Here is a 27,588-nt window from a genome sequence, read left to right as displayed (position 1 = left end):
TATATATATACACACACACACCACATATTCTTTGTCCATTCATCTATTGATAGACACTTGGGCTGCTTCCATAATTTGGCTATTGTAAATAATGCTGCTATAAACATAGAGGTGCATGCATATCTGTGAATTAGTGTTTTTGTATTCTTTGGGTAAATACCTAGGAATGAAATTGTTGAACCCTAGGGTAGTTCTATTTTTAATTTTTTGAGGAATCTACATACTGTTTTCCAGGGCGGCTGCACCAGTTTTCATTCCCACGAACAGTGCATGAAGGTTCCTTTTTCTCCACATCCTTGCCAACGCTTGTTTCTTTTGTTGTTGATTTTAGCCATTCTGACAGTTGTGAGGTGATATTACTTCGTAGTTTTGATTTGCATTTCCCTTTTTGCCCACCCTGGCCTCTGCAAGTTGTGTGAAACTGTTTTAGGAACACATGTGTAACGGTAGCCCAAGAGGAAGGGATGGAGCATGAGTAGCTGACACTGTGCTGAAAACTGAAATTGACTGAAAGTAACTGCAATTTACCACCAGAGTGTCCCCTGGAAGTTGTAATCTTTTCTATAAACTCCAAAGTTGCAAAGCAGGTGTATTAGCCAGATTCTGCCAGTGCAGCTGTTGTCTAGATGGGGAAACAGATTCCTGTGCTTCCTACTCCACCATCTTCCCTTCATTGGGGTTTTACCAAATTCTCTACTTCACCTCCTTCCACTTTGGTTTTCATAATTTAAAATTCATCACCTTTGGAACCACATCTTTTATTAAGGAGACTCAATTCTCTTTAATGTTTCTGTGCCTATTTACTCATTGTTTCCTCTGTCTAGAGTCCTCATTTCTATTTTGTCCATTTATACAGATTTTTCCAAATCCAGCTTGGACATTTCTTTCTTCATTAACCCTAGCTTTTATCAGTACTTGCTCAGTATCTTCTATATATTTCTATTACTGTCCAGAATGTACTGTGGTAATCTGTTGAGTTATATGTTTTGCCTTTTGGTTTCTTGAGGACAGAGATTGTATTTCATTAATGTCTTTTTTTTTTTTTTTAAGATTTTTTATTTATTTATTTGACAGAGAGAGATCACAAGGAGGCAGAGAGGCAGGCAGAGAGAGAGAGGGAAGCAGACTCCCCGCCGAGCAGAGAGCCCCATGCGGGACTCGATCCCAGGACCCTGAGATCACAACCCGAGCCGAAGGCAGCGGCTCAAAAGTATTTAACACAAGTCCCAAGAGATAGGAAATACTTACATGGTTGATACTCAGATTATTTAACAACCAGCAGACCATGGATGCCAACCAGTTGGATGATATAGCTGACTGAGGAGAGTAGACAATGGCTATTATCCTATACTTTCATATCCTGGCTAGATATTATTCCTAGGTGCTTAGTTAATGCGTATAGACTGAATGATTAGTGGACAAGAGCACTTTTCTCTTTTTTAATCTTTTGTATGTAGTGATTGTGTATGATTATGGCTTTCCTACATGAATTAAAGATCCTTAAATACGTTGCCAACTAAGTCCAGAACTACCTGAATATGGGTATTCATAGTTTTGAAATCTCTTCACCAGTTGATTCCTGTAAAGTCTCTGTGTACCATAATTTTATCAGTTATGTTGTTTTTGGTATAACTGGGAATGATGGAAAGCATCTGTAGATTACTCCATCTGCAAGTAGTATCTTCTCTCTCCACAAGCTGCTGAACGTTGCTTCCGGCAATTTGATGAACTCTACTAAGTATAGTGTTACCTAGGAAACTTTAATAAAATTATACTTATGGACTCACCAGTTAATATCTTTTTTTCTACTCATTGGTGGAGCAGAAGCCTAATCTTTTTTCTTGTGAAGGATTTCCTGTCTTTACCAGTAAGCAGTGTTAATTTGTAAATGTTTTCCAAAGCTAGTCTTGATTACTGCCTATATGTTGCTAATATCTTCAGTTTTCTTCATGTAACAATATATTTCTTTAGGGTTTGAATGTTTTGTAAATAAATGATGCTGCAAGAGAGATGGGTTCACACTGTTGTTTGATGATAATGTCTTAAGAGCAGAGTCTCTCAGGGTCTCTGGAACAATGCAGAGTTCACAGATTAGATATAACTGGGAACTATATATCTAAGATCATTTTCTTATCTATTCTCATACCTCCCTTCTTAACTTTTAACTTTTAACAAATTACAAAGTATTAAATGGCATTAGTTTATTATTGGATAGCATATGATGAATGGGCTTTACAAGGTATGATCTACTTCAGTCTGCTTATCCCTCTCCCTCTGCCCTTTGCCCCACTTGTGCTCTCTCTCTCTCAAGTAAATAAATACATAAAATCTTAAAAAGTTAAAAGTGATAATCTTGACTGCTTCTTACCCTCAAATGACTTTCGGTATTTTTTTTAACTTTTTTTTTCTTTTTTTAAGCAAGCTCCATGTCCAGCATGGAGCTCAACAAGGGGCTTGAACTCACTATCCTGAGATCAAGACCTGAACTGTGATCAAGAGTTGGAGGCTCACCTGATACCCAGGCACTCTGATGTTTTTCAGTACCACTGCAATCACAATTAGGTTCTTGCTTAATTTTTCGAACTTTCTTCAGCCAGTACCATACTTAGTTATTGGTATATAAATGTAGCATCCCTAATGTTCACTGAATACATAAGAAAACTCAACACATTTAATAAGCAAGTATTGGTATTGCTTGGTAACACAGCTCTACTTACATCAATGATCTACAGGAGTATTGTGTGTATCATGTATATACAACAGGAAGTTCTCAAGCCATATGCCAATTATGAATGACTACCTTACAGATGTATGGAGAAACTAAGTTAAGAAAATCACAGTTACATGCAGAATAAGACTGCCAGGTGAATTCGTTCATCTGTAGTTTCTGTTACATTGAGGTGTAATACTAGTGTCTGATTTGAAAATAATCTCTAAAAATTGATATCTCTAGGTTATTGGCATGAAAAGCCCCCACATTTTACTTATTTAAAATTTATGTAACTATCAAAATGATTAACAATATAATTGAACTAAAGTCTCATTTCTGTCTTTAAACATTCAGCATCTATATTTCTGAATTATTTGTCTTATAGTTTTATTGATATATCAGATTCTTCTATTTACTTTATCTTGCAAATATATAGTGCTTTATTCTCTAAGGAAGTATTTGAGAAAACAGTTTTATTTGGTCAGTAAAATCTATGGTTTTTCCATTAAGTTTAATTTTTGCTGAGGGTTTTTGGAAAGTATTATTTACCAACATAAGGAAATGCCCTTTTATTCCTACTTCTCTTACCAAGTTAAAGAAACAAACTTGTAGTTCTAATATTCTGTTACTTTAAATCATAAAATGGTATAGAATTTTATCATAGCTTTTCATCATTAATTGAGATAATCATATGATTTTTCTCCCTTAGTCTGTTATTACATTGTTTAAGTAAATTTTCTGATGTTGCACCATCCTTACATTCCTGGGGTTAACCGGTAGTTGATTGTGATAGGACTTGTTTTCTAGTTGTTTTGGATTTCATTATTTAAGTTTTATTTTATTTTATTTTATTTTTTTAAAATTTTTATTTATTTGACAGAGAGAAATCACAACTAGGCAGAGAGGCAGGCAGAGAGAGAGGAGGAAGCAGGCTCCCTGCAGAGCAGAGAGCCCAATGCAGGGCTCGATCCCAGGACCCTGGGATCATGACCTGAGCCGAAGGCAGAGGCTTTAACCCACTGAGCCACCCAGGCGCCCCTCATTATTTAAGTTTTAGCTTATGTTTTGTCTCTCTTTACATATACTTGAGTAGAATTGGTCTATGCTCATCTTATGTCAAAATTATATTTGGCTCATAAAATGAGATACATGACTTTTTTTCTTCTTTAAATTTAATTTATGAGATAATTTATATACGATATGAATTAATAACAGTCCCTTAAAGCTTTGGTAGAATTCCACCAGCAGAATTATAGCAATTGCTACAGGTACCCTATGCACAGACTGCAGCCCATCCCAGATGACACCTGCAAATGGTTCTTGAGCATACCAATAGCTTCCTATTAAGCTTCTGCTTAAGGACATTTTATGGCCAATGAAGTAGGCTTAACCTGAGGGAGAGGGACAGAAGTGCCAATGAGCTAATAGATAAATACCCCCACTTCCTTGCCTCTTAGTGTGATGAGTCTGAGGGTTCTATCAAGACCAAGCTTCATTTGCCTTCAGAAATAACCTACTCTTTGACTGTTTATTGGCTTTTCTCTTTTACATATTTCACTTTCCCTCTCTTTAATGTACTATTTGGGATCATCTTTCAAATAAACAGTCAACTTTGCATTCAGATCTTTGGGTCAGGATCTGATTGTGGAGAAACCCAAAAAAAGATAAAAAAAAACCATCTGGACCTGTGATTTTTTTATAGAAGAAGTATTTTTAAAAAATATTAAATTACAGTCGAATTCACATAACATCAAATCCACTATTTTAAAGTACACAAGTTAGCGGTTTTTCGTATATTCACAATGTTGGGCGACTATCATCAATATTGAATTCCAGAACATTTCCATCACCCTGAAAAGAAACCTTATAGCTATTAGCAGTCACTCTGTCTTCCTTCACACCCAGACAACTGCCAGGCTACTTTCCTTCTCAATGGATTTAGCTATTTTGGAAAATTTATATAAATAGATTTATATAGTATATGCCTTTTGTGTCTGGCTTCTTTCACTTGGCATAATGCTATAAAGTTTCATCTGTGTTGTAGCAAGAATTAGTACTTCATTTCTCTTTATCGCTGAATAATATTTCTTTGTATGGATACACCACATGTTGTTTATTTGCTCAACAAGGGGAGGGCACTGGATTGTTCATACTTTTTGGCTATTATGAATAATGCTTTTAGGAACATACATTTATGAGTTGTTCTGTGAACATACATTTTCAGTTATCTTGGGTATTACCTAGTACTGGAATTGCTGGGTCATGTGATAATTCTGTGTAAGTTTTTGAAGAACTGCCAAACTTTTCCACAGGGACTGCTCCATTTTCTGTTCTTTACCATCAATGTACAAGGGTTACAAAAACCCATAGTCTCGCCAATACTTGTTATTTTCGTTTAAAAAAATTACATATATCCCAGTAGGTATGAAGTTGCTTTGGGTTCAGTTACTGCCACCACCGTCTACAACATCTCTGCCTAGAATCAGATGGAATTCAAAGAGATTTGACACTGGGTACCAGAATTATTGGCTGCATGAAATTTAAAATGGACTTAATGTGAAAAATCTAGCATCCTTTGCTCCTTATAGACTGGAGCTTGAATTCTGATTGCGTTGCTCATCAACTGGAAGACATTGTCTTTGCCCTGCGTCTTTGTGCTCAGACTCAGGACTCAAAATCTGCATTTTAACAAGGTCCTTTGGTGACTCAAATGCAAATGGTAGTTTGAGAAGCACTGACTTAGTCTTATCATTTTGCTGCTGTCAGTTTATCCAAGTCCTTATTGGAGGCGGTATCTACAATTTTGTTTTTAGTTTGTTTGTTTATTTATTTATTTGACACAGAGAGAGGTCACAAGTAGGCAGAGTGCCAGGCAGAGGGAGAGGGGTAAGCAGGCTCCCTGCCAAGCAGAGAGCCCGACATGGGGCTCAATCCCAGGACCCTAAGATCATGACCTGAGCCAAATGCAGAGGCTTAACCCACTGAGCCACCCAGGTGCCCCAATTTTGTTTTTAGTTTATTTTTTAAAAATATTTTATTTATTTATTTGACAGAGAGAGAGAGGTCACAAGTAGGCAGAGAGGCAGGCAGAGAGAGAGGGAGAAACAGGCTCCCCACTGAGCAGAGAGCCCGATGCGGGGTTCGATCCCAGGACCCTGAGATCATGACCTGAGCTGAAGGCAGAGGCTTAACCCACTGAGCCACCCAGGCGCCCCTATTTTGTTTTTAGTTTATTTTAACAGCTTTATCGAGGTGTAATTTTTATACAAAAAAGTGCGTATCTTTATTGTAAAGAATTTGATGGGCTTAAGCAAGTGCATACACCTGTGAAACCATCACTACAGTCAAGAGTGATAAACATTTGGAATCCAGGAGGTTCTTAAACATTATTTTATTTTTTTTCTTAAAGACAATTTCATGAAAGCCTATGTATTTGCATTGTAGAAATTTGCCAAGCAAATACTTGAAAGAAATATATAACTGTTATGTATTTATTGTTAATATATTAATTCACTCATTCCTTGAACTTGTCTTGGTGTTTTCTAGGCATGTGGGTTAGAGCAATAAACTAAAAGAGACAAGCATCTTTTACTTGCCTGAAGAATATATTCTAATTAGGAGATGCACACAACTTAAGTATTAAAGATAAATAAGTATTATTATTATTTTTTGAAGATTTTATTTATTTATTTGACAGAGAGAGACACAGTGAGAGAGGGAACACAAGCACAGGGAGTGGGAGAGGGAGAAGCAGGCTTCCTGCAGAGCAGGGAGCTCAATGTGGGGCTCGATCCCAGGACCCCGATATCATGACCTGAGCAGAAGGCAAATGCTTAACAGCTGAACTACCCGGGTGCCCCATAAATGAGGTGTAATTATTAAGAAGGTGTAAATGCACTGGAAAACATTAAAATCTAGATGCTTTTGGGTGGTGTTGGAAATTTAATTTGGATTAAGAGTGACACACTTAAGAGGGACAGTTGACCAACGACTTGAAAGAGATGAGGGAGTTACTGGCATTGCAGGTACGTAGGGGAAAAGCAGTCCAGAGTGAGGTTAACAGTGAATACAAAAGTCCTGTCGAACGGGCAGACTTGACATGTTGGAAAATAGCAAAGAAGTGTATGGCTTGAGTAGAGCAAGTAGGTGAGAACAGTGAGAGACAACGTTAGAGAGATCACAAAGGATCTTTTGGATCGTTGTAAAGACTTTGGCATTTATTCTAAGCAAAATGGGGAGTATTAAAACCAATAATCAGTCTGACCAAAAATGTGACATGATGGGAGTTACATTTTAAAATATTGTAAAGGGTTTGTTTGACTGTTTTGTTGAGATAGATTAATGGGAATATTGAGAAAAGGATGGAACCTGGGAGACCAGTTATGAGAATATTGCAATAATTTAAGCAGGTGATGGTGGTAACTTAGAGTTGTTATGGTGGAGATGGTGAGATGTCATCTCTGTAGAGAATAGCTTAGAGTAGAACCAGGAAGATTTTCTGGTGGAATCTATGTAGGGTATGGGAGAAAAAGAGGATTCCAAGATTTTTGGCCTGAGGCCAACTGGAAGGATTCAGAGTCCCTATTAATTGCTATGAGTCAGACTGGGTGGAACAGTTTTTCAGTTTGAGGATGTTAAATTGGAGATGAATCAAAATACAAATGCACTGACGCTTAGATATAGGCTGTGTTTTTCATTTTATGTTGTGATGGTGTTGTGAGTATGAACATACTAGAATTGTAAATTCTTAGAATAGTAAATCCTCTTGGATAGGTCAGGTTAGAGTTGCCTTCTGCTGAACCCTGTTTTGTAGTCACACGACTATATGTGATCAGTGATGTTGTTGCTTTTTAACAATTATAGGAGCAAGAAGTACAATTTAAAGGAAGTGCACATAGTAGTCTATGACTTCTCATATTTTACTTACAGGAAACTGGAAGATCCCAAACAATTTTGTCCCTTTAAAGTTTTAAAGAATTACTAGTAAGAATCTGAGCAACAGGTAAATGAAGCTTTATACTTGAGAATTTTTTCTCTGAATTACTAACTCTTCCTTAAAAATCTGTCCCCCCTCTCCTCGGTGTTTCAGTGATTTCCATATCACCGTATCTTGTTGGTATTATGTTAGGATTGCTTCTAGTTTTATACTCCCAATTTTCTTCAATTTGGATGAAGTATCATCATCTTTACTATCTGGTAACCTTCATATAAATGTTCTGGCTTCCTTCCTTTTCTAACATTCCTCTTCAGTAATTGTCACATTCTGTTTTCCATTTTAAATGAAACCCTCCTGGTGAATATGCTTTCTGTTTAAGAAAAATTAACCGTGCCCCTCTCCCCCATTTTTAAGTAAAATTTTACTTTAAATTTATTGAAATGATTTTATAATTCTACAATTCTACAATTTCAACATCATAACTTTTAAGCTCTTCTGAATGATGGAAAAGAAAACCGACGACTGATAGTTGTATTTATTCAAATCTTTGAGTCAGTCATGATGCAGTGAAAAATAATTATTCTAATTAATATCACTTTTTATAATGTACTCTTTGAACTCACTTTTTAATTTTGTTAAAGTTACTGTATTTTTAACTGAAATTTAATTTATTTTTAGGGTAAAGGTGGGTTAACAACGTAGTACTAATATACAAAGAAGCCAGTGGGTTCCCCTTGAACAAAGTGCTGTAGCACAGACTAGTGGGAAAACTTAATAATTGCAGAAACATTCACTTTCCTTAATCTTGCTGGATTTACCTACTGTTGTAAGAGTTGTCCTAAAAAAAATTACTTAGAGAAATTTAAACTTAAAATGCAGTTGTGAATTAAAATGAGATTTGAAAGTCAAATAAATATTTATTATGAAAATAACACCCTATTCTGAAAATAATATGCAATTAAAATCTTTTTAATGACTACTTTGGCAACCACTTCCCTAGTTTTTTGGTAACATTCAATTTAGAACACAGTTTATAAAATAAATCACATGCTTTAATGAAAAGAAAAATAAAACAACATTGCAAATTATGTTACCTTTGATAAAATTGACTCCTTTACTCACACCCCTCCATATAAAACCCCCTGAAAATAAACTATATTGTATTTTTAAAAACATGTGTATGAAAATTCAGTGATTGGTTCTCAGCTAATATATTTATGTTAAATACATCTTTACTTTCAGTGTGATTATAAGTATCAGTAAATATTTTCCCTAGTCCAGTTAACCTTAATTGGTTTCTAGTCTGACATCCTTATTACATATTCCCAACTCCTCCTCCTGTGTTTTTCTTTTCCTTCTTTTTTATTTTAAGACATTTCAGAAATGTTGAGGTTAGAGAATAATACCAACTTCATACAAATCTTAGTATTTTGCCATACTTGTTTTATATTTTTCTCTTTTTTTAGTGCGAGGGCAATAATCTTGAATACTTTATACATACAGACTGCTAATCCATAGATAGTATTATTTTGCAAGGTTTTTAGTGCTATATCATGGATCAGACTGTTTCTCTGATGCTTGTTTTATTTAACTCTATATTTCAGCATCTCGCAACATTTAGATTCATCAAAACGCAGTTCATTCATTTTGAACTGCTGAATAGAATCCTTCTGTATGAATAGGCTACCCTTTGTCCATTGTCATGTTGATATAAAATATCTAAATTTCTTCTAATGGAAATGGTGCTCCATGCACATACCTGTTCATGGCTTCTTGTGCATGCTTGGGAACTTCTCTGGGGTACAAGTAAGATCTCTGGGTTATAGAGCACATGAAGAGCCATTTTTGGTTTCACCTGATATGGCAGAATGGCTTCTCAAACTGGTTGAAGTGATTTACAGCCCTGGGAGGAATGTTCCTGAGTATGGGTTCCTCTACTTCCTCTCCAATGTTTGGTATTGTCCAATGTTTGCTATTTAAATGTTGCCAAACTCATGGAAGTGAAATAGTAACTCATTGCTTTACATATGCATTTTCTGACTAATGAGGTTAGGCACCTTTTTATTAGTTTTTATTTTAAGTTATTAATTAGGGGGAGGGGCGAGAGAGAGAGAATCTCAAGCTGGTTGCATGCTTAGCTCAGATCTTACCACCCCGAGATCATGAGCTGAGCTGAAATCAAGAGTTGGATGCTCAAGCAGCTGAGCCACCCAGGAGCCCCTTAGTACCTTTTCATTTCTTCATTGTTTAATTTGGTTTCTCTGTGGAATTGCATGTTCATTCCTTGACCTATTGTTCTACTGTGATGTTTGTCTCTCTCTTAATGACTACAGAAACTCTCCATATATTCTGAAAGCATACCCTTTGTTAGCTGTGTTCATTGCATTAAAACCTCTTCCAGATGGTGGTTTTTCTCTTTACTTCGTCTTATTATTTCACTATTCAAAAGTAAACCTTTCAATACAATAGAATTGATCTTTAAAAAAATTTTTTTATCTTCCATTATCTCATAGAGATAAAATAGATACTCATCTCATATAGATCACAATAAAAAGAAAAGAAAAAAAATTCTTGTGTTGAGAACTCTTAAGATCTATTCTTTTAATAACTTTCCTATATATCATATAGTGGTATTGACAATAGTCCTCCTGTTGTATATGACATTCCTAGTACTTATCCTATAACTGGAAATTTGTACCTTTTGGCAATCTTCCTCCATCCAGTCTGTCACTAGTAACCACAGTTGTGGTTTCTTTTTCTAAGAGTCTCATCTTTCTTCTGTTTTATCTTAATTTAATTTGTTGCTGTGAAATTTATAAGCTAAAATTCTGGGTGCAGAAACAAAAATTTTTCTATAATAGTTAATGTCTGTTTTAGCAGAAAGCTGTTAAAAATTAAGAATTAGGGGCGCCTGGGTGGCTCAGTGGATTAAGCCGCTGCCTTCGGCTCGGGTCATGATCTCGGGGTCCTGGGATCGAGCCCCGCATCGGGCTCTCTGCTCCGCAGGGAGCCTGCTTCCTCCTCTCTCTCTGCCTGCCTCTCTGCCTACTTGTGATCTCTCTCTCTGTCAAATAAATAAACAAAATCTTTAAAAAAAAATTAAGAATTATATCATGGCATAAAACAAACGACTTTAATATTAGAGATAAAAATAGAGTTTAGAGAAAGTGGAAAGAGGAGTAAAGGTTTAAGTTTAGGCAGGGTGGTATAATCTTTAATTCTTTAATTTCTCTGAGGTTTTAAAGTGTGAGTTAAATTGTTTTTTTTTTTCCTCAATTGGGCATTTTTGTTTGGATTTGTTGGGCAGATATCTGAAATTTAAGTAATATTGACTGCATGGTATTATAAGAAATCATTGTATTTTCAACTTAATTGTCTTGTCTTTCATTTTCATTATCATTTCCTGTCTTTTAGTTAATATTTGGCATCTCAAGTTGCCAAAATGTGAGATGGACCCATCATACTATGGGTATTATAACTTTGTTGAAATTGCTACTCAACTATCTGATTGTCTCAGTTTTCTAACTTAATTGATTACTTACTATAAGATCATGCAACTGAATACTCATATGATCTAACCATCTCAGTTCTTTAATTTAATTGGTTGAAACCAGTTTCAGCTTCATTCAATAACTCTTTTTGGAGAACACTCAAAAAGGGAATGAGCCCCTTAAGACTTATATTGCCCTCTGTTTTTTTTCAAAGGAATTAGCTTACTACTAACATGCTATGTATAGGGTGTTAAAGTTCATCCATAGGTCCTAGTGGTGCCCCCCTCCCCACAATGCCCCTGCCCCAGTAATTACACAGATTGTTCCTTTTGACTCTCCCAGACTGGCTCTTTTCTTTAGTTTCTGAAGTTTGCCCCAGGCCTTCCTACCCATGATGTTTTGTGCCCCCCCCCTTTTTTCCGATTACTGACTATAGTTAATTTTGCTGTAAAACCTGGCACTTTTAACATCTTTTCTTTAAGTAACATCAACTTTGGGTAGTGGACTACTGTCACATTCCCTGGGGACCACTTTACCTGGACTAAGTTCCTTTTCTCTCTCCTCCAGCCTCCTATCCCACAACTCCTGCCCAGAGCAATCAGACTTCTCTGCCTACACATGGATCTGGTCCATACTTTGTACTTAAGCAATTATCAATCTCTGAGCATAGCTGATGATGCTCAAATCATGGTATAATAGGTATATTATATTTGAAGTGCCTCCTAGTTTGGATTCTGTGATCAGTAAGCCAGCTTCTTCTTCTTCTTCTTCTTTTTTTCTCCCCATTTAAGGCAATGGTGGGTTAAGAGAAACTACAAAATAGGAAACCTGAAGCTCATGACTTCAAGCCTAAAGGTAGTTGGGGACAGTTAGGTATACAGAAAAGGGAAGTCATGGAAAAGCTGGCCCCTTCTATCCTTGTGCATCGTAGGAAAGGAGAAAGAAGAAAGAGGTAAGGCCAGTAGGTGACCAGAGGTATGGTCTAATTGCTTTTTTCTAGGCTTTGATCTGGAGGAGGATGCCTATTGGTTGAATCGATGGACAGATTTCATTCTTGATATTTGAGGTTCTTGAAGAGATCACCTTTCAGGATGCTCTAGCACCCCCCGGGGGCATGGCCACCTCAGATTAATTCAGCGGGGCATTGTGGCCAAGAAGAGGCCAGCGTTAGCTTTCCAGAACTCTCCTTGGTGCCAGTGTGGAACAGAGGACATAAAGGTAGCTGCATGTCCCTGTCATGACACACCCCCTCCTGAGGGATGAGAGATGAAGGATGAGATGACATTGCGGGAGAGGCTTCTGAACGGATAGCTTGAGCTGTGGCTCAGGAGAGGCTTATTCGGGGGTCTAGGCGGATTCAGCAGTGCCTTGGGAGCCGAGGTGAGATCGCGTTGATAGTGGAGCACAATCCTATGAAAACTGAGAAGAACCAGACTCTTGATTAGATGAGCTGCAGATTTCAGCAGCAGAAGTCCCATGGAACACCTAGACACATTCTTGGAAAACAGCAGGGAAAGGGGGAGAAATATCAGAAACAGAGAGTTTATCCAAAGGAGCTATTTAATAGACTAAAATTATATGAGTTTTTTTCTTTTTTTAAACAAAATTTGGCTAGTATGCTGTTGAAGAAAATCAGATCAAAAATAAAGAAAGAAGTTATGTTTCGTTGCAATTACTTTTTTCCAAGCTGCAACAATTGGTAACAGAGAAGAGTTTGCAACAACTAAGATTTAGAGATGTTCCAGGTTAAATAACGCTTCTTCGTGCCACTGCGTGGGCTGAGAGACTTAAGGAAGACACCATAGAATTTTCTTGCTAGCTGGAGAGGCCATGCTTGTAGTTCATGCAGAATTTGGGAAAGTCTTGCTGTTTGTCTTGGGGTATTAGATGAAGTAAAATTTCTCATTTTTATTTTGTGACCCAGAAGCCTGACAGAGATTGCAGAGATCTCTTAATGGCTTAAGGAACAAATTTTTTAAAACTTGAGACCTCTAGAATATGGGTCAGTGCTTCAAATTTGCCAGTCTACTGTGACAGTAGTGCTGGGGGAGGGGCTTGTGGGTTAGTAGTCACAAATTCCTCCGAATTCTGCCTTTTTTGGGTTTATTTTCAGTGTAACAGTATTCATTGTTTTTGCACCACACCCAGTGCTCCATGCAATATGTGCCCTTTCTATTACCCACCACCTGCTTCCCCAATCTCCCACTCCCCGCCCCTTCAAAACCCTCAGGTTGTTTTTCAGAGTCCATAGTCTCTCATGGTTCATCTCCCCTTCCAATTTCCCTCAACTCCCTTCTCCTCTCCATCTCCCCATGTCCTCCATGTTTTTTGTCGAATTCTGCCTTTTGAGACACAGAGACACCATGGCTCTGGTGACAGGAACACTTCAGGGAGATCCTATGATTGAGCCTCCCTGGATTTCCAGGTCTCTTGACATTTTCCAATTTCCGAATCCGTGTTTTTTTTCAAACACAGCCTGGGCCAGGGGAGGAGGCAGCATGGAGGGCTCTGTGGTGTGAATGCATTCATTTTGTAGAATGTATCATAATTGTAATAGAAACAGTATTGGTGCAATTATTTGTTTTGCTTCTTGTCTCTCCCATGATACTTTAAATTCCCCAGTAATGTCTATGTCTGTTGAACTGTATTTACCAGCGCTTAGCATAGTGTCTGGCATATAAGAGACATTTCGTGAATATTGCATGAATGAGTAAATAATTAATGAATTAGTGTTAATAGCTATTTGCCCATCTATAAATACACTGGAATTTTATGGTCTGAATTAATTTTTATGATGAATTGCAGCTTCATCCAAGTTTACTTACTAATACTGAATGCCGTATTAATCTTTTAATACTACTGGTTGGATCAACAACTAGTTTTCTGTGAGAAAAAGCCCTGATTTGTGACATTTTCCAATTTCTGTTGTCTAAATACGCCTCCAGGGCTGATTTCAAGCTAAGCCACATTACTCTGTTGAATGTGGAGTTGGGAAGAAATGTGCACCGCCAGTTTTTAGGACTCGGTGCAAGCTGGCTCCGGAACTACTCTGAAGAGCTTTCCTGTGCAAGTTTAGGAATGTGTTGTTCTTCACATATGAAGATTGTGCTGGTGATACGCATTCAAGAGCATGTAGTTTAGAAGGAGTCTCAATTAGCTAAGGGAATTCTATCAGCTGTGAAGGGTAAACTCAAAACGTGTTGGTAGCTCAGTATTATTGAAGTTTGTTTCTTATTTATGTCAAGTCCGCATTGGTATGGCCGATCAGCAGATGGTTCTCTTCCAAGGGCTCATTCAGGTTGCTGGGCTTCTTCTTCTTCTTCTTCTTCTTCTTTTTTTTTTTTGTTATCTCCTAGGTCTGGAGTGAAGGGCGTGATAGTAGTATATGAGAGTTTTGTTGTTGTTGTTGTTCTTGTTTTTTCTTAAGATTTTATTTGTTGGGCGCCTGGGTGGCTCAGTGGGTTAAAGCCTCTGCCTTCGGTTCAGGTTATGGTCTCGGGGTTCTGGGATCGAGCCCCGCATCGGGCTCTCTGCTCAGCAGGGAGCCTGCTTCCACCTCACTCTCTCTCTTTCTGCCTACCTCTCTGCCTACTTGTGATCTCTGCCTGTCAAATGAATAAATTTTGTTTATTTGACAGAAAGAGAGAGGGCACAAGTAGGCGGAGCAACAGGCAGAGGGAGAGGGAGAAGCAGGCTCCTCGCTGAGCGGGGAACCCAGTGCAGGGCTCGATCCCAGGACCCTGAGATCATGACCTGAGCCAAAGGCAGACACTTAACTGACTGAGCCACCTGGACACTGCATATATGAGAGGTTTTTAATGGTTGGAGGAATGGCGCACATCATTGCACTTATAATCATATAGCCAGGACATAATCACCTGGCCATGGGCATCCCTAAGTATAAGGAAGGTTGAGAAATGCAGCATCCTAGGGGAAAAAGGAAATGAATTTAATAGTTAGCCAGGATCTTTCAGTTTTGTAGTCATATGACAGATTAAACTGATCAATTTATATTCTCTAATTATATTCTCTAATATACGCATTTATAAGCAGGCTGGCAATGATGAGAAGTGGAATCCAGTAAATTCTTTTATGTGTACGGAGTTAGGAGCTTGGTCTATGGTCTAACCAGCAATCCTTTGCTTCTCTGAATTACTCTATTTATTATCCCTTTTGAGATGAAAATTAGTTTTGCAGACCTTTAAATTCTATCAAATTACTGTATGCACTATACATAATTTTGTTTTTCTTTTCTTTAGCTATTTAGCATAGCTGTTGCATTTACTATTTATATAATTTTAAAGAAATATTTCTATTTTCCTTAGTTTTTTTCCTCTCCCTTTCAAAACCACCAAGGATGTTTGTAGAATGAAACGTATGATAAGAAGTGGCAAATTTGGGTCGTTAGAGAGTATTCCGTCTCTTAATAGTTATATTACTTTGAAAAATATGGCATATTTAGAAATGGAAGTAATAATACCTTATAGTTTTAAATCTTATATGTCTTTGTATTCTCAGGACCTCGGTGTTTTTGATATTCATGAAGATCAGCAAAACTAATAGGCCCCCGACTATGACTATTTACAGGCATATATGTTACTAAGATTTTTTTTTTTATTGTGCTATGTTAGTCCCCATACAGTACATCACTAGTTTGTTGTTGTTTTTTTTTGTTTGTTTGTTTGTTTTTGTTTTTTTTTTTGTTATAAATGCACTCCTGGAGCACACCACATGCAGTTTTTTTTTTTTAAATTTATTTATTTGACAGACAGAGATCACAAGTAGGCAGAGAGGCAGACAGAGAGAGAGGAGGAAGCAGACTCCTGCTGAGCAGAGAGCCCGATGTGGGGCTCGATCCCAGGACCCTGGGATCATGACCTGAGCCAAAGGCAGAGGCTTTAACCCACTGAGCCACCCAGGCGCCCCACATCACTAGTGTTTGATGTAGAGTTCCATGATTCATTGTTTGCATATAACATCCAGTGCTCCTTGCAATACATGACCTCCTTAATACCCATCACCAGGCTCACCCCCCCCACCCCAAAAACCCTCAGTTTGTTTCCTGGAGTCCATAGTCTCCCATGGTTCATCTTCCACTCCAATTTCTCCCCCTTCATTTTTCCCTTCCTTCTCCTGACGTCCTCCTTACTATTCCTTATGTTCCACAAATAAGTGAAACCATATGATAATTGTCTTTTTCTGCTCAACTTTTACTAAAACAGCTTTCATCATATGGTACACTTGCTGATTAACTTAATGGGTTAAATGGTTTCATTAACAGAAGCCCTGTGAATTTGTTCCCAAATCAGTTTAATTTCATTTCATGGACACATACCTTACTTCTGGTAGACATTAATAATTTCCTAAGCAGTTAAAAGTCATCTCTTATGGACTCATGTGCATGTGTTTGTGAGATGGAGTTCAGTATCCTCAGTTTAGAGGTTAAGTTGCTCTGTGTTTGGAGGACTTTGAGTAAAAGCGTCAGTCTCTTTACTACTTCAAGTGAGTGGATTTGTTAACTGAGATTTAAAGATTAACAAACTAGGAATCCATGAATGGGAGGAGGTAGTAAAAGAAGGAAAGGAGAGTGAATTGGGTGTTAGGATATGAGGATACTAAGAACTGGAAGTTGAGGACAGAACAGAGCGTCTAGTCAGAAAATAGCCACCATTGTGGGTATCCCAGAGAGTATGGGGAGAGAATTAATACGGAGAGAGTCTTTAATAGGAATCGAACAGCATCCTTCAAGCCTTATACTTGTTTATCTCATATTAATATCCCCTGGGTGTTAACAGATGAGAAACAGATGAGTTCTTCCAAGTCTTGTTCTCATTTTGGGTTACACAGAAATGTTACTATTACCGTTTGTATGATGAATAGTTCATGCTGAGGTAAATCGGTGAGGCTACGCGTGGCCTTCTGCACTCACTGAGGAACACACATGTAACTCATCCCTCATATCCAGTTGGGAATCTCTGCTTCAACCAGTGGTTCTCTAACTTTATCTGGCATCAGAATCACCAGTAGGATGTGGCCAAAAAATCCCAGATTTTGGGGTCCTGCCCCAGAATTTCTGATTCAGTAGTTCTGGAATGGGACCTGAGAATTTGCACTTCAAACAAGTTCCCAGGTGGTAGGGATCCATTGTCCCAGGGATAGGAACTTGCTTCCCTTGTGACAAATAATGAAGCAGCAATAGGTTGTTTCTGCAGATGACTGTGACTGGATACTTGTCTGTCTCACAAACTCACTTCTGTTTTATCATTAGTTATCAGGCACAAAGGGTATTATTCTCAGTACTCTGACTTATTCTAGGTGAAGTCATATCGTGAAATCATATAGCTTATATTATCACTGTAATATGAATAGTAATCTGCTTAAAATAAGACAGAAAAGTTGAAATTCAAACTTTATTTTAACATTATTTTGTGGTTCTATATTTAGTTTATTTTTCATTTAAGAGAGATCTGCAATACCAACATTTGTCACAAGGTGGCATCAAAAGGCTGAAGATTTTGGTTGAAACTTCATTTTTGAGAGAGCTAGCTATTTCAGGAGTATTCAAACCAGAAGAAATTTGTACCATGAGGGTTTTGGGTTTTTTTTTTTTTTTTTGGTGAGATTTTTGGTGATATTTTCATATCAAAAATGCTTTCTTATTTACTTATAAAAATAATATAGGCACATATGTTGACCATTATTGCTGACTAATTCTTTTGGAAATCAGTGAAACATAAATCTTAATGTAATAATATCCAGTATCTTATCATCTTTCCCCAAAAAGGATTTCAAAAGAATTCAAGTTAGTAAGCATTTAGAAGGTCTTACTATCCCGTGATTGATAGCATTTCTTTATGCAAATAGACTGTGTAAATCCTGTCCCCAGTGAACTTTGAATTTAGTGGGGTGGGGAAGAAATGTATATACAGCTCAAAAAGATAACAAAGTAATGTGATATTGTATGATATGAATTATACAGACAATATGAATGAGAATGAGGACAATTAAGCAAAAATTTTAAATGACATTTTACAAAAAAATCTTTGCATCAGTTGAAAATACCATAGTAAATCTCCCTTTTACTATGGTTATCTATTTATTATTATTATAACTTATTTAAACTACAAGGAAGTGTTGGCAATAATGAGAGCTGTTTCAGTATTTGACTTAAGTTTATTTCTGACATAAACGTCAGAAAACACTCACTTGAAACATGAATTCACCTTTTATTTCACGAATAGATAATTTTATTTTTCCTGATACATTGAAAAAGATTTCTTAGAAGAAAGTGAAGTTTTTCTGGTCACAAAGTAGTAGTTAAGATATTCTTAGATTCCTGGAGTCTGAAAAACATATCTACTAAAAAATCAAGTGTGGGACGGTTGTTACATGGCAGTGGGGAGGGAGAAAGGGGATTTGCTGTTTAATGAGTATAGATTTTGAGCTCTGCAAGATGGACAAGTTTTGAAGATGTGTTTCACTGCTCTGTGAATATACTTTTGAACTGTGCACTTAAAAATGGTTAAAGTGGTAAATTTTTTTAATCACAAAAAGTAAAAAAAACCCAAACAAACCAAGTATCCTTCTATAAATTATGAGCAACTAAGAGGTTTATGTTGAAGATCAAAAATGTTCCTACTTTTATGTTAGCCATTAAGAGCTACTTAAAAGGAATAAATACCCCTTCCAGAAGCTTATAAGATAATTAATTGGTGATAGAAGATTAACATAATATTAGTAGGTAATCTACTAGAAGTCTAATACCTAATAAACATTGTGCTAGACATTTTATGTAAATTATTTCCAATCTTTAGTTCTCAAAACAATATAGAAAAACGTATTATCATCCCTATTTCCTTATTTTATCACTAAGGAAACTTTTATAGATATGAAGGTTCAGCACCTTGTTCAAAGTTACAGTTTCTAATATTGGAGTTAGTATTTAAACCCAAGTCTGCCTAGCCTCAAAATCCATTTTCCCTATGTTACACCATGCCCCTAATTTAAATAAAAAGCAATTAAAGAATACACGTAAACAGCCAGTAATTTGGGACTCTGGTATTTCTGCTGTCAGTTAACATTGCCTGTTTCATTATAATTGTGCTGACAAAATGAAAATATATGTGATTAATTAATGGTAGCAGTAATCTGGATTATATTTTAATTTCAGGAAGGATAACCATTTGATTTTTTGTTGTTGTTGGTTTGAGCTGTCTTCTCTTTTGACTTGTGTTTAACTTTTGGAACCACTAATTTTTCTTCCCTGTGTATTCGTGTGCAGGTTATGTGGGTATGTAATTTGTGCCGAAAACAACAAGAAATCCTCACTAAATCAGGAGCATGGTTTTATAATAGTGGATCTAACACATCACAGCAACCTGATCAGAAGGTTCTCCGAGGACTACGGAATGAGGAGGCACCTCAGGAGAAGAAAGCAAAAGTGCATGAGCAGGCCCAGTTCCAAGGACCCTCAGGTGACTTATCTGTCCCTGCAGTGGAGAAAAGTCGCTCTCATGGGCTCACAAGACAGGATTCTATTAAAAATGGGTCAGGAGTGAAGCACCAAATTACCAGTGACATAGCTTCAGACAGGTAAACATTTTGTTTAATCTTTAGGTAAACATTATTTTTATAACCTTCATTCCAAACAGAAATAAAAATACATGAAATGTTGAGACAACGAGTTGTCTAAATATAACGTGAATGTCCGTGTGTTTTATATAAATGCGGGAAGTGATGTTCAGGACTTGAGCTTCTAGAAGTTTGAACAATCTTAGGTTTATTCTGCTTTTCCAGGATAAAGAAATCAAACAGAGGATTTATATAGAAGGCTGTTGGCATAGGAAAGACAGACTGGGGTAAGAGCAATGGGAATGAAGAGATGGTTTTAAGACATTTTAGAGAGGTTGCATTGAAGGAACTAGCCAGAAGTGGGGGGGTTAGAGAATGGAGGATATTACTGATGTCCACCTCAGGCTGAAAGATGAGGTAGTTTTCCAAGCAGGTAGATTCAGACGAAAGGATTTCATGAATTTGCTGTGTTCGTGGGCTTAACTCTGTTTTTACTATTTGGGATCAATTCTGTGGGCTTCTTCATGCTCAAAATGTTGGACTTTTATAAATAGTATTTATGGTCCTATATTTCCTACCTTTGGAAGGGGAGAATGAATCATTTTCATGGGAAGATTATTTTTCTATACCATATTCCTATTTGAATTGCAAATTTTAAAAAATCTGGTTTATTCTATTTCTGTCACCCAGAAGTGGCCAATAAATTTCTATGTAAGTACAAAGTCATGTATTTGTGGAAAATCAAATCTAAAATTCTACTCATAGAATGGTGGGTTCTGAGCACTCATTTGTCGCAGGTAAGATGATTGGAAGTCACTGTATATAGTGCCTCAGATGTCATCCGATGAATTGCTGTGTCTTATGAGAACTTTGCTGGTTCTTTTGAAAACTTGCAAAAGTGAAACAATGTAATCCTATCTTTGGGCAAAACAATGGTGGTTTCATGGCTGAAATACTACTAACACGTCTCAGTGTAAAAATCTCAGGAACCCCAAAATTTTAATTTTAGAGGACCATCTTCGATTGAGTCCACCTTAAGCAGACAAAATATTTGGAAGGCAATCCCATGCATGATCTGTAGGGGAGCAAGCAATGGTTTAGTTAAGAGAAAAAACACAATCCTAGGCACATTCAAGAACAGGTTATTTCTTGTAGCCAACGTGTCTCAATTTTACTGAGACACCTGGGAGACAGGGTAGAATGGCCTCAGCCATATCCTACCTGATGGGCAAGGAGATTTGGGTATTTATTCCTATCTCTCCTTTGTTACTGGTTTAGGGTTGTTCTAGAGGGTGTTAACTCTTTGGAACTCACTGGCCGAGCATGTTCTTATGGCCAGAGAAAGCACTCAGGCAGAGTATTACAAACATGGTAAGAAGACAGTGTTGTGTAGGGACTGGTAAAATGATGAGGCAGTGTGCGTTGGGACTTTGGCAGTGTCTGCTACACAAGGACTTAAGAAATCAACAAAGCCTATAAAATGGCAACGACAATGGTCATGGTATATGAATTTGGATGAAAAAATAGATGATTACCAGCAGAGGTAGGATTTTCAATGAAAGAATGAATGACTAAGTAAAATGGATAATGGGGACATAGATGCATTCTGCAAAAACTAGATAGATGCATGAGATAGTTTCCTTTGGAGTTTAGAAAGATGGTTTAGGAAGAATAAAAGGAAATACTGAAATACTGGATCACACTGGATCACGTAATAGATTATGAAGTTGTGGAATGCATTTCATCAGGAAGTTGTAGATGTGAGAAATAAATCCAACAAGTTTATGAATGATTAATTCATCTTTGTGAGGAAGCTGGAATCATCTCTCTAATCTTTGAAGAAGGCGGTGATGAGAACAAATATATCTCTTTCAATATTATCTTTCAACTCTTCTTCTGCTGACAAAGTATTAGCCTGGATGAACAATAGAATCTGATCCATCGTGGGGAAGCAAGATATAGTACTCTCCCCCGCCCCCCCCCCCGCCCCTTCTTCTTTTTTGCCTGGTGACTTCGGCTGCCATTACTAATAATTGTGTATCTTAATGACTCAAAGTATCCGGTAAGTATATCCTTCTTCTCCCAGTCTCATATAAGTCAAATAAGTAGCTCCTTTTGTGTGCAGGAATTACTCTAGTCAGGGAAGAAGTTAGAATTTAACATTAGATTTAGTAGTTATGCCTAGAAAATGGGATTGGTTATAAGTTATAAAAGCTTTTATTTGAAAAATACTTACCTTCAAGAATAATTCAGTTTTCCTATCATAAGCAAAAAAGAGCATTTGTTTTATTATTTTTAAGTGTAGATTCTATAACAATTTGCTATGTGTGCATCTATGAACGCACTGGATTCTTTCCCCTAGAGCATGGCATCAGGAGACTATGCCCCCGGGCCAAATCTGGCTTGCCACATTTTTTTTTTTTTTTTTTTTTGGTAAATGAAGATTTCCTGAAACATGGCCATACCTATTCATTTACTTAGTGTCTTTGGCTCTTCTCAGCTATGGCTCCAGGGCTGAGTAGTTTAGAAGGGACTATATGGTTCTTAACAGCCTAAAATATTTACTCTCTGACCGTTCAGGAAATGTTAGCCAATTTCTACCCGAGAGAGTAGTTAGCTCTCTTGTTCTGTTGGTATGTCTGCTTTCTTTGCCCATTTTCTTTTGTTACTGTTTAAATCATTTCAGTTAAGCCTGTTTTATTGTAGCTATACCACATCTTCTTTATCTTCTTTATCCATTCATCTGTGGATGGACAACTGTTTTAGGCCTGTTTTCTTGTCCTGCTTTCTCCCTCTCCCAGGCCCTCTTCCCTTCCTTTTTTCTCTGGGTCCCCGTCTCTCTCTCTCTTTTTCTCTCCACATCTCTATCTTTTCTTACCAGAATGATTCTTCTAGCAGTTTGAGCTGGACAGTGAAATGCCGCTACTGATAAGGAATATAATTTCAGTTTAAAGTATTATTAGTAATTTGTTTTGTCAGTATCATTCAGGAACTGGTAGCCTCAAAAAAGAAGGTTTGGTTCAATTAATTTAAAACTCTATAGATCTTAGAATTGTGTTTGACAGATACAAAGTATGTTACATTGTCTTCTTTTAAGGAGTTTTAATCTTTAAGTACAGTAACTTTCACCTGTTTTATGACTTCTTTCTTCCCTCCTAGGTTTTAGCATAGTGCTTTACACATGAACCCTTCATGTTCATTGAGTGAATGACTATCATTTGGCCCTAGATCCTGGCTTTGAGTTAATGAATATTTACTTAGTTTATTCATAAAAATTGCAAATGTTTTTTATCAATTTAGATGCAAAATATTGTTAGAAGTTTTCAAATATGTTTTTTTTTATTTCAGAATAGGTTTTGAAATCACCATTTTAAAAAAATTATGTGCACTTTGCTTACCCTTTGTTATGTCCCTCGGGAAGGCCCAGTGGCTTCTCAGCCTTTCATTTACATACATATAATGTGGTGATCTCATTAAAATATAGATTTGAATTCAGTAGTTCTGAGGTAGGACTGGATAATCTGTATTTTCACAAGCTTCTGAGGGATGCCGTTACTTCTAGTGCAGGTTAGTAGTGAGGCAGTGGGGGATCTGAGAGATCTCTGGGAGAGAAGCACCAATGGTGTACAGTAGTAGCTCAGTGGCAGTTGTCCTCTGTAGCTCTACCACTAGGGGGCACACCACTCCGCGAACACGGAAGGTTCCTAGAAGCGACGCAATGGTTCATTTGAATATAGGTTCTGACATACTTGTTGGATGGAGGACAAAGGTGGAAACCAGCTACCTGGTGGTGGATTGACTACATCCATGGAGCTTCAAGCTCCTACCTCCTTTATTATGACAGCGTGGCTGAGCATTTACTTATTTAAGTATATTTTCTGTTTTATAAATTACTTATTTCCCCATTATTATACAGTAAGGAATATCATATATATATCTGGATTCATTTTCAGAGTAGTAAAGGGGATGTTACAGAATACTTGTTTTACAAAGAGGCCTTGGGTTGGAGGAGGATTGTGAACCACTGCAGTAAGGAATCTAAGGTGGGATCTAGAGGAGGGTGGGTAAAATAACCATTAAAAAACTGAATTTCCAGCATGCCTGGGTGGCTCAGTCTGTTAAGCATCTGCCTTCAGCTCAGGTCATGATCCCACAGTCCTGGGATCCAGCCCCATGTCGGGCTCCCTGCTCAGCGGGGAGCTGGCTTCACCCTCTGCTGCTCCCCTGCTTGTGCTCTCTCTCAGTGTCAAATAAATAAAATCTTCTAAAAAAATAAAAACTAAGTTTTTGTTAAGAAAATAAAATTAAATAAAAACGAAAATAAATTTGTCTTACAACATTTAGTTGGCATTTTGTACACTGAAATTATTTAAAAGTTGTATGCTTTATAATATTCATAGTTGAAAATTGATAGTTAAAATTTAGGAAAGAGTTAATTTTTTTCTTTTACATATACTTTTAACAATTATTTAGCACTTCCTAGGACATTGGGAGAAGTTTAAAAGTAAGAAGTGTTAGTGCTAATTTGTTTGGTGGAAGGGATGAAAACTAGAAATCAGAAGGCATAGTTCTTGGTCTTTTCTTTTCTGTTGTCATTTGTAGATGTATGTCTTTTGTGTCTCCATTTTCTTATCTCTGACATAAAAATGGGCAAATTAAGTATAAGGAAAATTTAGTAGTTTGGTAATCACCATAATTTCCTTATTGTAGGATATTTATAACCTACCAAATACTTCCGTGATGTTTGATTTAGATAATTAATTAAAAAGTTTGATTCCGATTTCAGCTAGTTAACATACAGCATATTATTAGTTTCAGGTGTACAATATAGTGATTCCCTACAACACCTGGTGCTCATCACAGCCAGTACTCTCCTTAATCCCCATAACTCATCCCCCCGCCCACCGCTCCTCTGGTAAGCATCAGTTTGTCTCTGTAGTTAAGAGTCTGTTTATTGGTTTGCTTCTCTCTCTTTTTTTCTCTCTCTCATTTCCCCTTTGCTCATTTGTTTTGTTTCTTAAATTCCACATAGGAGTGAAATTATATAGTTGTCTTTCTCTAACTTATGTCTCTTAGCATAATACTCTCTAGCTCCAACCACGTTGTTGCAAATGGTAAGATTTCATTCTTTTTTATGGCTGAGTAATACTCCACTCTGTGTGTGTGTGTGTGTGTGTGTGTGTGTGTGTGTGTGTGTTTACTGTATCTTCCTTATGCATTCTTCAGTTGATGGACACTCGGGCTCTTTCCATAATTTGGCTATTGTAGATAATGCTGCTATAAACATTGGGGTGTATGTATCCCTTTGATTTGATTAGCATTCTTTTTGTTCTTTGCTGTAATACCTAGTAGTGGTATTGCTGCATCATAGGATAGTTCTATTTTTAGCTTTTTCAGGAACCTCCATACTGTTTTCCAGAGTGGGTGCACCAGTTTGCATTCTTACCAACAGTAAGAATTGGCCATTTCATTTCCAACACCTATTGTTTCTTGTGTTGTTGACTTTAGCCATTCTGATTGGTGTGAGGTGATATCTCATTATAGTTTCAATTTGTGTTTCCCTGATGATAAGTGATGTTGAGCATTGCTTCATGTCTGTTGACCATTTATATGTTTCCTTTGGGAAAATATCCATTCATGTTTTCTGCCTATTTTTTAATTGGAGTATTCATTTTTTGGGGTGTGGGGTTTTATAAGTTCTTCACATATTTTGCATACCAATCAGTATGTCACTTGCAAACATCTTCTCCCACTCTGTAAGTTGCCTTTTAGTTTCATCAATTGTTTTCTTTGCTGTGCACCATTTGATTATTTTAAAGTAAAAGTAATAGTTAAAATATATGCTTAAGATTTTTGCTTCCAGTATAGATAGAACAATAGGATTTTTGATTTACTTCAGTCTGAGATATCTGAAAAAATAGATAATATATTTGAAACTTTTTTTTTTTTTAGAAATTGGACATTAGGCAATAAAGGAGAGAGTAATACCTGAGAGATGGAAAATAAAGTGAACCCCATGATTGCCCTAGCATGCTGCTTTGAGAGAGTTTATAGGCTGTTGCACAGGGAGAACAGTACAGGCAGAGCCCAGAAGTCTTCCTGTGTTGAGGAGACAGTTCTGAGGGCTTGGGGAGACCAAGACAGCCATAGTTTGCTAGACAGAGTACCAGAGAGGAGAGAGATGATTCCTGTGTTGAGGAGACAGTTCTGAGGGCTTGGGGAGACCAAGACAGCCATAGTTTGCTAGACAGAGTACCAGAGAGGAGAGAGATGATTCCTGTGTTGAGGAGACAGTTCTGAGGGCTTGGGGAGACCAAGACAGCCATAGTTTGCTAGACAGAGTACCAGAGAGGAGAGAGATGAACAGAAAGATACCCCAGAGATCTGAAGAGCGTTCTTTTTGTGTATTCAGTGGACTAACGATTGGCACACGTGTGAAGAAACTATTTTAGGCCAGAGAGGATCATCCAAAATGATTAGAGAACACTGTCCTGCATTCACATTCACATAGGACCAAGAATAATGTTTATTTCCAGCAGCCAGACTAGAAAACCTCAAGATTCCTGGGATATTGGGTAGAGTAGTTCAGAAAGTTTTATCTCAACAGTAGGGGAAAATTAATGCTAACATGAGCAATGCTGTGGAACAGAATAGCCAATCATAAAAGCAAGACCTGGCCTTTCAGGCTCTTTCCAAGTAATTTTACTGGTTCCCAGAAGTTCAGGAAGATGTATAGGAATACAAAAATATTCAGTACCCCACAAGACAAAATTCACAGTGTTTGATATCCAGGCAAAGATAACCAAGTACAAAATGGCAGAGAAATACAATCAATAACGGGAAACTAACTAGACACTGGATATCAACCCAGAAGCGATAGAGATATTAGAATTAGCAGGCAAGAACTTGAATATTGTTATTATAATTATATCCCATACAATTTAAAAAAGTAGAGATGAGTCATATAGAAAAATAAACCCCAGATTAAGCGTGTAAAGATGAGAATTATAATATCTGAAATGGAAAATATACTTGATGGGGATAATGGAAGATTAGGTACTGAGGAAGAAAGGGTTAGTGAATTGAAGACAAACAGAAATGATGCTAAATGAAATACAGGATAAAAATGAATAAATAGTTTAAAAAGTAAAAGAACATCATTAGCCATGGGATCGTATCAAGTATTTGGTATATGTGTAATTGGGTGGTCCTTGAAGGAGAGGAGAGCATGAAGAGCACTAAGAAAAATTGGAAGAAATAGTGGTCGAATGTTTTTTCTTTCTCCAAATTTATATTTAAATTCCGTGTATTTAACATACAGTGTAATATTAGTTTCAGGTGTAGAATTTTGTGATTTATCACTTACATACAATACCCAGTGCTCATCACAAGTGCCCTCCTTAATCCCCATCATCTATTTAACCGCACCCTCTCCCCCACTGGTAACCATCAGTTAAACACATTTTAAATATAAAGACAAATATAGTGAAAGGTAAATGAATGGAAAAGATATACCATGCTAAAACTACTTATAAAGCCAGAAAGAAAGCTGGACTGGTTATACCAAGACCAAAGTAGATATCAGAGTAAACAATATTACCAGGAATGAAGAATGTTGTTTCATAATGAAAAAGGTCATTTAATCAAGAGAGCATAAACATTTTAAATGTTTATGTCTATATTAACAGACCTTCAAAATATATGATGCAAAAACTGATAAAACTGTAAGGAGAGATTGGACAAATCCACAATTGTCGTTGGAGATTTCAATACTCTGTCTTAATAACGAATAGAACAAGTAGGCAGAAAATCAGCAAAGATAGAGTAATCTTGATAATAGTATCAAATAACCTGGCCTAGCTGATGTTTATAGAACAGTC

At 36.9% G+C, this 27,588-nt stretch overlaps 1 protein-coding gene across 24 annotated transcripts in view; it reads left to right on the top strand.

Annotated features, from left to right (window-relative positions):
* The window catches only part of RIMS2 (regulating synaptic membrane exocytosis 2), a 598,763-nt gene that overhangs the window by 159,285 nt on the left and 411,890 nt on the right, over nucleotides 1-27,588 (top strand). For all 24 annotated transcript variants that reach the window (XM_046014324.1, XM_046014271.1, XM_046014350.1 and 21 more), the window contains one exon: nucleotides 19,419-19,729. In XM_046014324.1, the coding sequence (XP_045870280.1) occupies nucleotides 19,419-19,729 (311 nt within the window). The remainder of the gene's footprint in view (nucleotides 1-19,418; nucleotides 19,730-27,588) is intronic.

This window comes from Meles meles, chromosome 1 (genome assembly GCF_922984935.1).
Source record: "Meles meles chromosome 1, mMelMel3.1 paternal haplotype, whole genome shotgun sequence".
NCBI classification, from domain to species: Eukaryota; Metazoa; Chordata; class Mammalia; order Carnivora; family Mustelidae; genus Meles; species Meles meles.
Note: the sequence above shows the minus strand (reverse complement) of the source record. Positions and strands in the feature narration are given on the sequence as shown.